The sequence below is a fragment of the Lithobates pipiens genome, unplaced genomic scaffold (assembly GCF_037356315.1).
Source record: "Lithobates pipiens isolate NorthernLeopardFrog02 unplaced genomic scaffold, aLitPip1_a1.2 Scaffold_8, whole genome shotgun sequence".
NCBI lineage: Eukaryota > Metazoa > Chordata > Amphibia > Anura > Ranidae > Lithobates > Lithobates pipiens.
The window spans coordinates 530,425,540-530,440,975 of record NW_027507903.1 but is presented as its reverse complement, the minus strand read 5'-3'; the positions used below and the strand labels follow the sequence as shown (position 1 = coordinate 530,440,975).

Sequence of the window (15,436 nt, the reverse complement as noted above, 5' to 3'; positions counted from 1 at the left end):
ATAGTTTCATAGCATTTTTATTAATATTTTTTTCTTACTAGTAATGGCGGCGATCAACGATTTTTATTGTGACTGCGACATTATGGCGGATACATCGGACATTTTTGACACATTTTTGGGGCCATTGTCATTTATACAGTAATCAGTGCTATTTAAATGCACTGATTCCTGTGTAAATGACACTGGCCGTGAAGGAGTTAACCACTAGGGGGTGGGGAGGGGTTAAGTGTGTGTGTTTTTTTTTAACTGTAGGCGGTGTGGCTTGGCGTCTGACGTCACTGATCGTCTTTCCCTATAACAGGGAACAGATGATCAGAGACATGCTCAGTAGGAAGCATGGGGAGAGGTTTGTTTACACAGACCTCTCCTCGTTCTTCAGCTCTGTGACCTGATCGCGGGACACCAGCGGCGATCGGGTCCGCTGGTCCCGCGACCACGGTCATGGAGCTCAGCATCGGGTCCCACGGCTGGGCACTTAGCCCCTTCCCGACCGGCACACGCCAATGTACGTCAGCAGAATGGCATGGGCAGGCATATTGGCGTACAGGTACATCCATTTCTATAATGCCACCTTGCCATCGCGTGCGTGCAGCCGGTGGCGCGCTCGCATGCCGGTTGGGACCCCGTGAGTCCGGTCACGGGTCCCGTGGACTCGATTGCTGTGGGGATACCCGCGATCGTCTCACGGGGAGGCTGAACGGGGAGATGCTGTTGTAAACAGCATCTCCCTGTTCTGCCTAGCAACAAGTGACACTGATCTCTGCTCCATGTGATTGGAGCAGAGATCAGTGTTCACTAGCACAAAGCCCAGCCCCCCCCCACTTAGTAACATGCCCCTAGGAACACTTAACCCCTACACTGCCACCCCCTGGTTAACCCCTTCACTGCGAGTGTCATTTACACAGGAATCAGTGCATTTGTATAGCACTGATTGCTGTATAAATGACAATGGTCCCAAAAATGTGTCAAAAATGTCCGATGTGTCCACCATAATGTCGCAGTCACAATAAAAATCGCTGATCTCCGCCATTACTAGTAAAAAAAAAAAAAAATGCCATAAAACTATCCCCTATTTTGTAAACGCTATAACTTTTGCACAAACCAATCAAAAATTAGCTTATTGCGATTTTTTTACCAAAAATATGTAGAAGAATATGTATCGGCTTAAACTGAGGGAAAACATGTTTTTATATATTTTTGGGGGATATTTATTATAACAAAAAGTAAAAAATAATGCGTTTTTTTCAAAATTGTCGCTCTATTTTTGTTTATAGCGCAAAAAATAAAAACCACAGGAGTGATCAAATACCACCAAAAGAAAGCTCTATTTGTGGGAAAAAAAGGACGTCAATTTTGTTTGGGAGCAACATCGCACGACCGGGCAATTGTCAGTTAAAGCGACGCAGTGTCGAATCGCAAAAAGTGGTCTGGTCTTAAGCCAGCAAAATGGTCCGATCTGAAAGTGGTTAAAGAGCAACATACAGGTACGTGCTTGTGCCCAGCTGTGCCATTCTGCTCACGTATATGTGCAGGAGGTGGTCCTTAAGCGGTTAAATAACAAAAACATATCGGATCATCCCATTCACATAGGTGAGGTGGATAGAGGAATCCTCCCTGCTGTATTATTGTATTCTGACAGTTAGGACTCGATTGCCTTCAGCACTGATCCAACACAAATTTTCCAACAAGCCTCATCATGAGAAATTGATCAGCAGACTGATTTCTCATGAAGGCCATAGATGGTTTGAATTTTTGCTGATACAGTACATACACTTGATAAAGCCAGTCAGCCAGAGTTCTGTTTTTTTGGACTGAGTGAAGAAACCACAGCATGCAGTAAGCCATTAAAAACACAGGAAGCAAATATCTGAACAGTGCCTATGGTTAATGGTCAGGGGATCTGGGAATAAACATGATTGTGAGCTAAGAAAAAGAGGACCTCGCACAATGCCTTATTGTGACCAGTGACTCCAAGGATCATTTCTCTGCTTGTTACTCACTACATTATTCTGTTTGGTAAAGCGGGAGTGACATTACCTGTAATACTCATAGCGCTCTACTTCCTCTCCATACACCTCAGTCTTCTCCTCAAAAGTAATCAAAGCTGCATTTATAGGACCGATATACTGATTTATGGGCAAAGTGGATGCATATGATCTAACGTCTGCCTCGGTTCTATTCAAAGCAACAGCAACATCTGGAATTAAGAAATATCAGAATAAAGGGATACTGTACAAGAATGAACGTTAAATAAAAGAAGTAAAATCTCTTAATCCCTTTGGGTTTGCAACTCACCACTAATACTCTTGGAAGTCTGTGTGTTCACGAATTTTGGCACGTTGTTCAGAGCTTGAAGTGCCTGAGAGGATGAAAGAAAGAGAGTGGGGGCTAAAGACTGACTTACTAAAAGGGAGGTATGAGGAACGCAGGCAGGACCTGAGAGGAAGATTAAAGAGAAGAGGAAGAGGGAAGTGACAGAATGACACAAAGAGACACAAAAAAGAAGTCAACACATGTAGAAGAAAGGCAACAGTGTGGTAGAGAAAGCAGAAGAGGAGAAAGATGTCAGTGTCCTGAAATCAAAAAGCTTAGAGCAATTAGTAAGTAACGTTGCACTAGATATACTGTAGGAGAATCCTGTTAAAACTTGTGTGAATATGTGAAATAAACAGCTGAGTGCTGGCATGGGGGAAGGCAAGGATATGCCGGAGATGATTCTGCTCTAAGCAGAGATAAATGTATTGTCAAGAATCACACAAACAAAACAACCATCGACACAGAGTCATTTACTGGACTTTTAAAAATACACTGTTCATGTGCAAAACCAGGATGTATCACACAGCAGGTGTCAAACAGTCCACACTTCATCTTTAATCCACAGACGTTGTGTCCAGTGACTGGGCATCCACAGTACCAGCATATGGACACCTGGACACTCTTATACCTACAATCAATTGAGTGGTGTCATTACCATACTATGAAGTTCTATGCCTTCTGTTCATGAATGGTTTTGCACAATGTAAATGCAATCTCTAATGAGGGTTGTTTTTTAATAGAGGATTCACATGCTATGCCATTGCACATTTTCTTTTTAATGACAGTGCTTTTTAAGACCACTCTAATGCCGTGTACTCACGATCGGATTTTCAGACGGGAAATGTTGGATGGTGAGCCTGTTGGCAGTAAGTCCGACGGGATGTATGCTCCATCGGACATTTGTTGTCGGACTTTCCATCAAACAAATGTTGGCTAGCAGGTTCTCAAAATTTCCGGCAACAAATGTTTGTTGTCGGACCTTCCGATCGTGTGTAAACAAGTCCGTCAGACAAAAGTCCAAAGTACATACACGCATGCTCGGAATCAAGTAAGAGCCGGAAGCGCTTGGTCTTATAAAATTAGCGTACTTAATGGAGACATCACGCACGTCTTGTACGTCACTACATTCGTAATTGTTGGACAACTTTTGTTTGACCATGTGTATGCAAGACAAGTTGTAGCCAACACCCTTTGAACAAAAATCCACGATTTTGTTGTTGGAAAGTCCGATCGTGTGTACGGTTCATTAGTCTAAGTGGTTTATCATTGAGTGAAGACCGTCTCAAGGATCATTTAAGTCCCTTTTATTTTCTATTTTCTTGCTTGTGACTGTTGATTGGATATCAGGTCCTGGATAAAGGCTTTGTTACTTTAATTTCAGGCATTATCATAAGACATTCCAAGGCCCATAATATCTGATAATTGCTACTGGTCTGTTCCAAATGTATTTGAAATCGATCTTACAGTATATGATATTTGATCCAATGTGGCTCTTATAATTAATCTTTCTTGATTATGCACTGAGCGTTTAACTTAACCCCAGTCCCAGGGCATTATTAAAAGCCTTTGTAAAAAGGAAAGTTCAATAGCCAGTACCTAATAGCTTCCCTTGCGTCGTATTTGGTCTGTCGGACCAGCACAGACGAATGGTTTAGTCCATTGGAATTGAATCCATCGGATAGATTTGAAACATGTTTTATTTCTAGGTCCGTCGGATTTATTTTTCGAAAAACGATCGGACTAGCCCACACACGATCGGATTGTCAAACTGACTAATCCCTTTGGGCCTAGTCTGCCGGAAAGTCCGGTCGTGTGTACGTTACAGTTAGTAGCTACATTCACAGAGTGCCAGTGGGCTTTAAGGTTCTCAACCTGTGAAGACTAATGCCGCGTACACACGAGCGGACTTTTCAACATCCAAAGTCCGAAGGACTGAGTCCGTCAGACTATCCGATCGTGTGTGGGCTGCAACGGACTTTTGACTCACCAAAGTCCGAAGGACTTTAGAATATGGAACATGCTTCAAATTTTTCCGAAGGAACTCCGCCGGACCCGGTCCCCTTCGAAAAATCCGCTCGTGTGTATGCTACTCCGACGGACTAAAACCGACGCTAGGGCAGCTATTGGCTACTGGCTATGAACTTCCTTATTCGAGTCGGGTCGTACGTCATCACGTTCGAATCTGTCGGAGTTTAGTGTGATCGCGTGTGGCCAAGTCCGTTCGGCCGAAAAATCTGTCAGAACTCCGTCGGAATTCCAGCAGAACTCCGACGGAACTCCTTTGGAAGTCTGTCGGACATAAGTCCTCTCGTGTGTACGGGGCTTAAGTACTTTCCTCTGCCCTTTTCAGGAGTCTACTACTCCATGAGTGTCCTGTGCCTTTATACTCTCTCCCAGGAGTGTTGAATGAGAGTAAAAAAAAAAACTCCTGTGTTTCATCTAAAAGTGACTGTTACTCATCTGTAGACATTGCTCCACTATTGCTGAGGACTATACTCTGAGATGAAATGCTAGTCCACCCTGTCCCTTTGGGTGTTGAGGGGGAAGGGGGTGCTACATGTATTTCATCCCCTCCTGTAATATTATGCATGATATAGAGGAAAAGAAAACATACAGATTGAGCTGGGACCTCTCCTAATGTTCACAGAAGACTTTCAGATTTGGGAACTTAGAACATAGATATCATCAGTAAAGGAGTGTTAATTGTAATGGTGTATGTAAATCTGCCCAGAAACAGCTTTAAACAAGTTCAGGTTCTCATTTTATAACCAAGCCAATGGTACAGTTGTCAGCCCCCGTTTTGTTAGTATTCTAGAAATGCACAAACTTGCTACACAAACGTGAATAAAGAGCTTCATCATGAATATTGGTATGCATTGAGGACTTTGTCCCGTATTGTCAATGCTTTGCAGGAACGCAGAACAGAAGGAAAAGAAATTCAGAGCTTTACTAGAACCATGATCCTCTAAAGCATAATATAAAGGAATACAATTTATGGCTGGCTACCTATAGGGTTAGTGACCATAGTGGTAATGGTTTAGCATGGATTGGGGCTAGAAGCAAACATTAGTTACCTTTTCAAAGATTCCAAGTAGGTTTATCTTCTTAAAACCATTTAGTTTACTTGCAATTTTACCTAGTGAGGGAATCTGTAAGAGAATATGAGATAATAATTCAAAGGGTGACAAAATATGTTGTTTACCCTATTTTACAAATTTAAGGCCTTACCAATTTTACATATTTTCTTGTTTTTCTTCTCTATATCCATCATAGTTACACCAGCAAATTGAGAACCTACCTGGATTTGCTCCAGTTGAATACCCTGGACAATGTTGAGGGCCTCTGCACAGTTCTCACAGTTCTGGTCTGATAGCACTCCTAGTAGAGCCTTTTGGAGGCTGACAAGCCTGGTGTCCAGGTTCTTCTGCCGCGTTTGCATGCTATCCAGAGACTTGTTAACGCTTAGCAGTATCTGTGCTGCAGCTTCCAAGTCTGTGCATGAGATAATACAACAGGCTTGTGAGTAAATTTTATAATTTATTAAAAGTTTCCTAAACACAAAAATTTTTGTCTAAAGGTAATTCTGATTTGTCAATAGCAGATTTCCTTAAATATCACTGGTTCTCAGGATTTGCCCTGCTACAATTTTTTCACTTTTTTTTTTGCAATTAAATAAGAAACATACAGTATCTCACAAAAGTCTTTTCATGTTACAACACTGAAGAAATTAAATTTTTCTACAATATATATAACAGTATAAATGTGCTGTCCCCTCAAAATAACTCAACACACAGCCATTAATGTCTAAATTTCTGGCAACAAAAGCAAGTACACCCCTAAGTGAAAATGTCCAAATTAGGCCCAAAGTGTCAATATTTTGTATGGCCACCATTATTTTCCAGCACTGCCTTAACTTTCTTGAGCATGGAGTTTACCAGAGCTTCACAGGTTGCCGCTGAAGTCCTCTTCCACTCCTCCATGATGACATCACGGAGCTGGTGGATTTTAGAGACCTTGCGCTCCTCCACCTTCCATTTGAGGATGCCCCACAGATGCTCAATAGGGTTTAGGTCTGGAGACATGCCTGGCCAGTCCATCCCCTTTACCCTCAGCTTCTTTAGCAAGGTAGCAGTCATCTTGGAGGTGTGTTTGGGGTTGTTACAATGTTGGAATATTGCCCTGTGGCCCAGTTTACAAAGGGAGGGGATCATGCTCTGCGTCACTATGTCACAGTACATGTTGGCATTCATGATTCCCTCAATGAACTGTAGGTCCCCAGTACTGGCAGTGCTCACTCAACCCCATGCCATGACTCTCCCACCACCATGCTTGACTGTAGGCAAGACACACTTGTGTTTGTACTCCTCACCTGGTTGCTGCCACACACGTTTGACACCATCTGAACCAAATAAATTTATTGTGGTCTCATCGGACTACAGGACATGGTTCTAGTAAACCATGTCCTTAGTCTGCTTGTCTTCAGCCAGCTGTTTGTGAGCTTTCTTGTCATCATCTTTAGAAGAGGCTTTCTTCTGGGATGACAACCATGCAGACCAGTTTGATGCAGTGTGCAGTGTATGGTCTGAGCACTAAGAGCAGCCCTTCAACCTCTGCAGCAATGCTGGCAGCACTTATACGTCTATTTCCCAAAGACAACCTCTGGATATGATGCTGAGCACATGCAACTTCTTTGGTCCACCATGGCGAGGTCTGTTCTGAGTGGAACCTGTCCTGTTAAACAGCTGTATGATCTTGGCCACTGTGCTGCAGCTCAGTTTCAGGGTCTTGGCAATCTCCTTATAGCCTGGGCCATCTTTATGTAGAACAATAATTCTTTTTTTCAGATCCTCAGAGAGTTCTTTGCCATGAGGTTAGATGTTGAATTTCCAGTGACCAGTATGAGAGAGTGAGAGCCATAACACCAAATTTAACACACCTGCTCCGCATTCACACCTGAAAATGGCGAATTGGGCCCAATTTGGACATTTTCACTTAGGGGTGTACTCACTTTTGTTGCCAGTGGTTTAGACATTAATGGCTGTGTGTTTAGTTATTTTGAGGGGACAGAAAATGTTCACTCTTATACAAACTGTACACTGACTAGGTTCATTCACACCAGCCACCGTGTTATAACTTAGCGTCTGGCGTGCGATGTGGTCTGCCAAGATCACTGCACTGTACTGTTTTTTAAATAAACTTTACTGAAATGTCATACAGACATTTCATAAAGTACAATTGGCTGCCATGCGATACAAGGTGATAGATTGCCATATGCTGTGCTGAAAAAAAGATACTGCACCGCCCCTACATGCCACTGCAACGCAGTGGTGAGAACCGGATACACAGGAGACAAGGCATTTTGCCTTTTCATGTAGTGGGCCAGCACTGGATATGCATACTGTGTTTCTGTGATTTCTGCACCTCTTATGCTGGAGCTCCATTCATTTTTGTAAAAATTAAAAGTCAGCAGCTACAAAAAATTTATTCTGAACGGTCCCACAGTCTTCTGTGACCTGCACAATGTCCCAGAAGACTGCAGGGATGGAGGGGGGTAGGAGAACTTCCGCTCGGATCGTCCAGTCGAGTGGGAGTAGGTACTCAACAGAAAAAACAGGTACCCCCCTCCTCCCAAAAAATGAAATTTTTTAAAGAGGAGTGGGAAAGCAGGCCTTAAAGTGAAACTTCCCCTTTTGGGTATTGACATGAGGCATCAACAACCTGTCTTTAGGAAAAGGCTACCTACACACAGTGACACAGAACAAGCCATGATAAAGCTGACCATACATGGTTTAAAATTCCTCTGATTCATCAGGAACAGGCCACATTTCAGTTCCTGTATGGGGCAGGGTGGTTGTACAGGAGTATATCTACCGATTGACTGCTGTGCAACAACCTTTTTGGAAAATATCTGCTCGATCAACATATTCTGATGACAGGGAAGTTGCCCCTTTGTCAGAATACCAAGGCACAGCAAGAAGATTCTCCCATCCACATCAAATGTGTGGATGGATAAATTGAGTATTTTTTTTTCGTTCAACCTGCAGATTGAACGTAAAAAAGAAAAAAAAAAGATCATGAATGGGCGGCCTAAATCAGTAATGGGGAAAAGAACTGTAGCAGGGAGTCCGTACTGGTGACTAATCCTTTGCCTTTTGCTTTTGGGGACAGCTTTACCAGTTCAGGTCCTCCTTAGGAAAAATGTTATACATAAAGTTCGAAAATAGTGAATTTGTGAATCCAAACTTGGTGAATGGTATAAAAGAAGCTTGATCGATGAACCTCTCAAAGAATGAGTTGCAGATTATTTGCCACTTTATTAAACAAATGCTCCAATCTCGCACATACCTTTTGCTGTCTGTAGAGCCTCTTCAAGTAGCGGGTGAATCTCATTATTGATCTTATCATTCACAGTGCGATTGATGGTGGGACGAAAGCCTGTGAACATACAAGACAAAGAGTCATCTAATCATCCTCCACAAATTGCGCTTCTGATCTATCCTAGGATAAGTCAGCCACTGGCTGGCGGCTTTAAAAGAGAAGCGCGCAGATCATTGTGTGTGATCTCAGTTCCAAATGGCTAATTGCTGTATTGGTCCTAGAGATAAGCTGAGCGTTTGTAGCCGGTGATTCCTTTTATTGGGACAACATAATAGTCCTTTACAGACAAAGCATGCAGCTGTAAGAAGCTTGTACAATTCCTCTTCAAGGGGCTGATTCAAGTGTTTGCTTCAAATGAACACTTGAACAAGAAACCTGGAAGGATGGAAAAGAGCCGCACTTCATCTAGAATGTATTTGTTGCAGATATAAAATGATTCACTGGCAGCATTCAGCTTGAGAAGTGAATGTCATGCCTTGATTCATTGTATTTGCCAGATACGAAAACCAGGAGAACAGTGCATGCATAATATATGCTGGATATACCAGCGAAAACATAAATTAGAGCTGGATTATAGGCCGTTGAGGTGTTCAGTGACCACAGAAAGAGATTAGGCCGTAAACCAAGTGCTTTAATAGTGATCGCCCTGTAAATATTGAAATTTATTTTAAATACCCTTATAATGGACAAATAAATCTTATAGTACACATTAAGGGAAAGTAGTATGCTTTCCTTACTCTGCACGCCAGTTTGAAATGAATGCTAAAGGAATTGAAAAGCAGAAATTTGTGTTAAAAGCTACAGCTACTGAAGTTGCAGAAAGACTTAAAAAACAAAAACATTTCAATATTTACAATTCTTTGGGGGTTATTTACTAAAGGCAAATCCACTTTGCACTACAAGTGCAAACTACAAGTGCAAAGTGCACTTGAAATTGCACTGAAAGTGGACTTAGAAGTGCTGTCGCTGTGGATCCGAGGGGGACATGCAAGGAAAATAAAAATCAGCATTTTAGCTTGCACAGGTTTGGATAATAAAATCAGCAGAGCTTCCCCTCATTTCAGATCTACACCTCAGATGTACAGGGACTGCACATCCAAGTGCACTTTCATTGCAATTTCAAGTGCACTTTGCACTTGTAGTTTGCACTTGAAGTGCAAAGTGGATTTGCCTTTCATAAATAACCCCCTATGTTCCAAAAGGAAAAAGTTGTTACTGTCTACTTTAAAAGAGATGTACGGGAAATTGGGAATTCAAAATAATGAACATACATACTCATCTAGGTGGATATAGCATTGGCCTGGTGCTGCATCTGATCACTCGCCACTTTTAAGACTGGGAACTGAGCGATCAATGGTCTTTGATCGTTCAGTTCTCGGTCTTCAGTGAGCAGAGAGCAGTCAATCAACGTCTCTCTGCTCTGCCCATCTAGCGCTCACTGGAGCGCCAGGCTGTGGAGGGGGTAGGAGCAGCTGGCTTAGGCTCTTGGCAGTGGGCTGGGAGGCAGAGCTAGCTTCCAGTCAGACATCTGTGTGGATCTTGACATTAAAGTCAGGATCCTTCCAGAGCCTGGACTGGCTGAGTGATGTCAGCTGACTGTGGACCTTAGCCCGCTGTTGGCTGAATACTGGTTACAGGAGTGCCGACTTAAGTGCACTTCTGTGATCCACGGGAGAAGTAAGGCCAAAAGAGCCAGGCCGGTGATCTGACAGTTCTCTACTGCAGTTATGCCATAAATCCGGGTCACATCCTTGCCAACAGGTTGTGATTAGAAAATGAAGGAGAGCAGACTACCGATAAAGTCATCACTCTGCTGTCTCCTCCTGTCAACATGTTCCTTTGTCAGCAGATGTTTTCTGTGGCACACCTGATTGGCTCCTAGTTCTACTCCCTCTTCAGTGCTGTTGGGCAGAAGATGATAAGGGACTAATACCAAGTTAAAATCTAGTAGTTATGCTGGTTGCATTTGAAAATACATTTAATGATTTTTGAATACACAATGAATACACAACTGCTTTAATTTGTGTTTTTTTAATAACTGTCTTCAGTTAAACTTTAACAAAACTTCACTTAAGGAGAAGTATGGTCAAAGCTCTTGGTCAGGGTTCGTTTGACTGGCAGCGGGCTCAGTTTCTCGTTGGTGCACTGAGAGCTCAAGCCAACCACTCCCACCCCTTGCACATCCCGGCACTTCAGTGAGCTCTGGAGGTGCATAGTGAAGAGCGGGTGACTAATGCCGCGTACACAGGATCGGACTATCCGGCGCCCCCCCTCCTGAGCTGTACCAGGCTGCGTATCCTCAACATGGGAGGGTGCTTTGGGGATAGGGGGGCCCTGCGGCCCCCCACCCCAAAGCACCTTGTCCCCATGTTGATGAGGACAAGGGCCTCTTCCCGACAACCCTGGGCGTTGGGGTCTGTGGGCGGGTGGCTTATCGGAATCCGGGAGCCCCTTTAATAAGGGGGCCCCCAGATTCCGGCCCCCCACCCTATGTGAATGAGTATGGGGTACGATGTACCCCTACCCATTCACCTGTTGAAAAAAAGTGTAAATAAAAAAACACAACACAAGTTTTTCAAATAATTTATTAGACAGCTCCGGTGGTCTTCTCTTCTTCCGTCTTGCGGGGTCTTCTCGCCGAAATCCTCCGCTATCTTCTGCTCTTTTACTACCTCTTTTACTAGCGGAGGAGCCAGGCTTTCTTCTTCGTCATCGCTGCCGCCATCCGGGGGTCTTCTTCCAACTTCGGGGTCTTGTCCCACTCTTCTGGGGTCTTGTCCTGCTCTTCGGTTCTTCTGCCGTGCCTCCGCTATCTTCTTATAGCTCTTTTACTAGCGTTGGCCCAGTCTTCTGTCCCCATCCCCCTTCATGACCGGCCAGGCTGCGTGCTCGGATAAGGGTCTGCTATGGACTTTGGGGGGACCCCCCCAGCGTTTTTTCAGTGTAGGGCTTCCCCTTTAAATCCATACCAGGTGACGGGGCCAGCGAGGTGTCAATCTCGCCGATGGAGGCGGCGACATTGACCTCCTTCACTAGTTCCGTCTACCTGAAGCCACATTTAAAATGAACGGACTTTTCTCCGTGTGTGGACAAGTCCGTTCATTTCAAAAGTCCGGCGGACTCCCGCCATATTCCGGCGGATTGTCTGCCGGACCTAGTCCACCGAAAAAGTCTGGTCGTGTGTGGGCAGGTCCGCTCGTTAGGAAAGTCCAGCGGACCTCAGCTGTAAAGTCCTGCGGTTTGTCCACCGTATTAAGTCCGCCGGATAGTCCGATCGTGTGTACGTGGCATAACAGTCACTGCTCTCTGCTCACTGAAGATGGGAAACCGAGCCATCAGCGGTTATGTGATTACTCAGTTCTTGGTCTTAGAGCTGGTAGGGGCAACTGCAGCATCAGATCAATGCTGCAGCCATCTAAGTGAGTATGATTGCTTTTTCTATATCCTGCACTTCTCTTTTATTATGTATATTTAACACTAATACATAACCACTGTAAGCCTAATTCAGTAAACCAGAGCACAGCTTCAGTAATATATAGCAATCTATAAAAATGTTTTTACTACAGATCAGTAAAAGCTGAATGCTGATTGGTTGGTATGGGCTACTTCACTTTTAGCATCTGTTTTGTATCCCTGTTTGTGGCACATATTCCTCATCAGGATGAGCTAGATGAGTAGACCAAAAAAGGAAAAAATTATGCTTCCATCACGAGTTGAAAGATTTTCCTGGTTCTATTATGCCCCGTACACATGGTGGGAATTTACGATAACAAATGTTCGATGTGGGCTTGTTGTTGGAAATTCCAACCGTGTGTATGCTCCATCGGACATTTATTGTCGGAATTTCCGACAACAAATGTTTGAGAGCTGGTTCTCAAATTTTCTGACAACAAAACCTGTCAGAAATTCCGAGCGTGTGTACACAATTCCACACAAAAGTCCACGCATGCTTTGAATCAAACAGAAGAGCCGCACTGGCTATTGAACTTAATTTTTCTGAGCTTTGTACGTCACCGCGTTCTTGACATTCGGAATTTCTGACAACATTTGTGTGACTGTGTGTATGCAATATAAGTTTGAGCCAACATCTGTCGGAAAAAAAATCCATGGTTTTGTTGTCGGAATGTCCGATCGTGTGTACGCAGCATAAGAGTTGTGCTGGGGTGATGTAGTGGAGAAGGTGGACACAGGGAAAAGGGGAGCTGCGTAGTAGAGAGTGTATAATTTGCATATGTTCATTTCTCTGTCAAAGCAAGAAAAGTAAGAAATGTGCTAATCGGTTAAATTTGGTCATATATTGATCTTCTCATTTTAAAAGCAATATGTAAAAATGGTTAGCAGGTTGAATTTAGTGATACCTATATGGCTAGACTTATTTTATGAACAACGTTCCCACTTTATATAAAACACAGAACCTTGAGTCCTAACCCCCCCACTCTGTAATAGGCAAAAGCCTCAGCTTCTTGCCAGGTCCCCATTAATGGGATTCTGCCAGCTGCACAGCTATTATGAGCATGAGTTGGTATTTCGATGAGATGAGTGAATTTGCCCCCTTTCTCTCCATGCGTAAACAATCCCTCAACCCAAATTAGGGTCTCTCAGGCAATATTTGGGATTTATACATTATGAAATATCCTATCATGCTGTATTCGGGTCATATCTTTTTAGTAGATCCCATTACAATCTCAAATTTTCACTTTGTGGCCCAAGCAAAATATGTAGAGCACTTTTGCCTACACTAGTACAAATCATAGCCATACACATGTGCTATTAACATGCGTGACCAGGCTTTTGTAGTAAATAGATATTCCCTATGAAGGTTCTTATTTATCCAAGTCATGGTATAGTTAGTAGTAGTTACATTCAGTCTCATACAACTAGAATTGCTCTGTAATTCTGAAGACATTTTACCACCCACCCAAGGGGCTTACTTAGTTCTCAACACCCATATAACTGAGGAAGCCACTTAGATTAACAATTAAACATTTTAAACATTACGAAATATGTATTGATATATTTTCCTGTTTCTATAGCAGAGATTCCTTAGCACGGTTGCTTCCTAAACAATAGGGTATCTATACAGTATTTACTTATTAATAGCATTTTACTTACTCTCTAAATCAGCAAAAACTCTTGCTTTAGGGACTTCAAATTCAGCAACCACCTTTGTAATGGCCTGCAAAAAATATTTGTAGAGAAATACAGTTTCATTATTAATGAATTCAAAGCACATTTAGGTAACTGCATACACATAGAGACTCACAGGGGGGGAATGAGGGCAAACTGCTGCAGGTATAAAGTGCAGGAACTTGTACATAGTAGCAGTGTTAATTTTGGCAGCAAATTTCAATTTAGTTTTAGTCTTAGTCTTAGAACTAAAATGGCATTTTAGTTTTAGTCCCAATTTAGTCTTCTGCAATTGTTTTAGTTTTAGTCGTATTTAGTCGACTAAATCTTCAGTACATTTTAGTTGGCTAAAACTCATTTTAGTCGTCTAACATCTAATAATCTAATTATATAATTATCAAATAATTAAATTGTAATGCATTAGTTAACATTTCTCTACAATTTACAAACTCATTATATACTGCTGGAATGAAAAATCAAATCTGTTATTTATTATGGCATTATGGTATGAACATGCACTACAGACCAATGTTAATTTTGAAGTCAAATTTCAATTCAGTTTTAATCTAATGCCGCGTACACACGACCGGTTTTCCGGCAAAATAAACTCAGACGGTTTTTCAGATGGAGTTCCGCTGAAATGGACTTGCCTACACATGATCCCACCAAAGTCAGATCACTTAGAACGCGGTGACGTATAACACGTATGACGGGACTAGAAAAAGGCAGTTCAATAGCCGGTAGCCAATAGCTGCCCTTGCGTTGTTTTTGGTCCATCGAAAAAGCATACAGACAAACTGTTTTCCCGATAGGAATTGATTCCGTTGGAAAGAATTAAAACATGTTCTATTTCTAGGTCCGTCAGAATTTTCGAGAAAAAAAAGAAGCTGAAACATACACATGATCGGAATATCCGATGAAATGATTCCGTCTGACTTTTTCTGCCGGAAAGTCCGACCGTGTGTACAAGGCCTTAGACTTTTGACTAAAATGCCATTTTAGTTTTAGTTGTATTTTAGTAATCTCAGTTGTTTTAGTTTTAGTTGTATTTTAGTCAAATAAAATAATATTCATTTAGTCGACTAAAATGTTTTAGTCGTTTTAGTCAACGAAATTAACACTGCATAGTAGCTGCTTGTACATATGTGCAACAGGCTTCCAAATCTTGATATCTTGGCTAAATGCTGGGCCATTCAACAGGCAAAGCTTTAACACTTCTGGGTAATTTAGAGAGCTTATCTCCTAACCCTGCAACCAGGCATTCATTACCACTGGCCCATCACTACGGTGGGCAGATTTCACTGGCCAGTAAGAACTCACAGAAGGCAGACAAGCTTCGCCACTGTGCTGAAGGTCTGAATACTGGCCAGAACAGCCTATAAAAAGGGGAAATTACTTGCTGGGGGGTATGATTCACAGTACTGGTAGAATAAAAATACTTTGGCAGGTGCTGTAAAGACACACAGTATGTATTATATATTTGAACTGTTTTCTTGGAGGTACACTACACCTCACAAATCGAAGGATTATTAAAGTGGAGCTCAGCTGTAAGACATAAAACTCTTCTATTTTAATTATGAAGGTACAGTGCCTTGCAAAAGTATTCGGCCCCCTT

At 42.5% G+C, this 15,436-nt stretch overlaps 1 protein-coding gene across 1 annotated transcript in view; it reads right to left on the bottom strand.

The window, feature by feature from the left end:
* Positions 1-15,436, bottom strand: part of PROM2 (prominin 2) — a 110,168-nt gene that overhangs the window by 56,533 nt on the left and 38,199 nt on the right. The window contains exons 5-10 of the mRNA XM_077469508.1: positions 13,807-13,870; positions 8,662-8,751; positions 5,615-5,808; positions 5,391-5,465; positions 2,296-2,359; positions 2,038-2,197 (exon numbers count right to left, since the gene is read on the bottom strand). Coding sequence (XP_077325634.1) covers positions 2,038-2,197; positions 2,296-2,359; positions 5,391-5,465; positions 5,615-5,808; positions 8,662-8,751; positions 13,807-13,870 — 647 coding nt within the window. The remainder of the gene's footprint in view (positions 1-2,037; positions 2,198-2,295; positions 2,360-5,390; positions 5,466-5,614; positions 5,809-8,661; positions 8,752-13,806; positions 13,871-15,436) is intronic.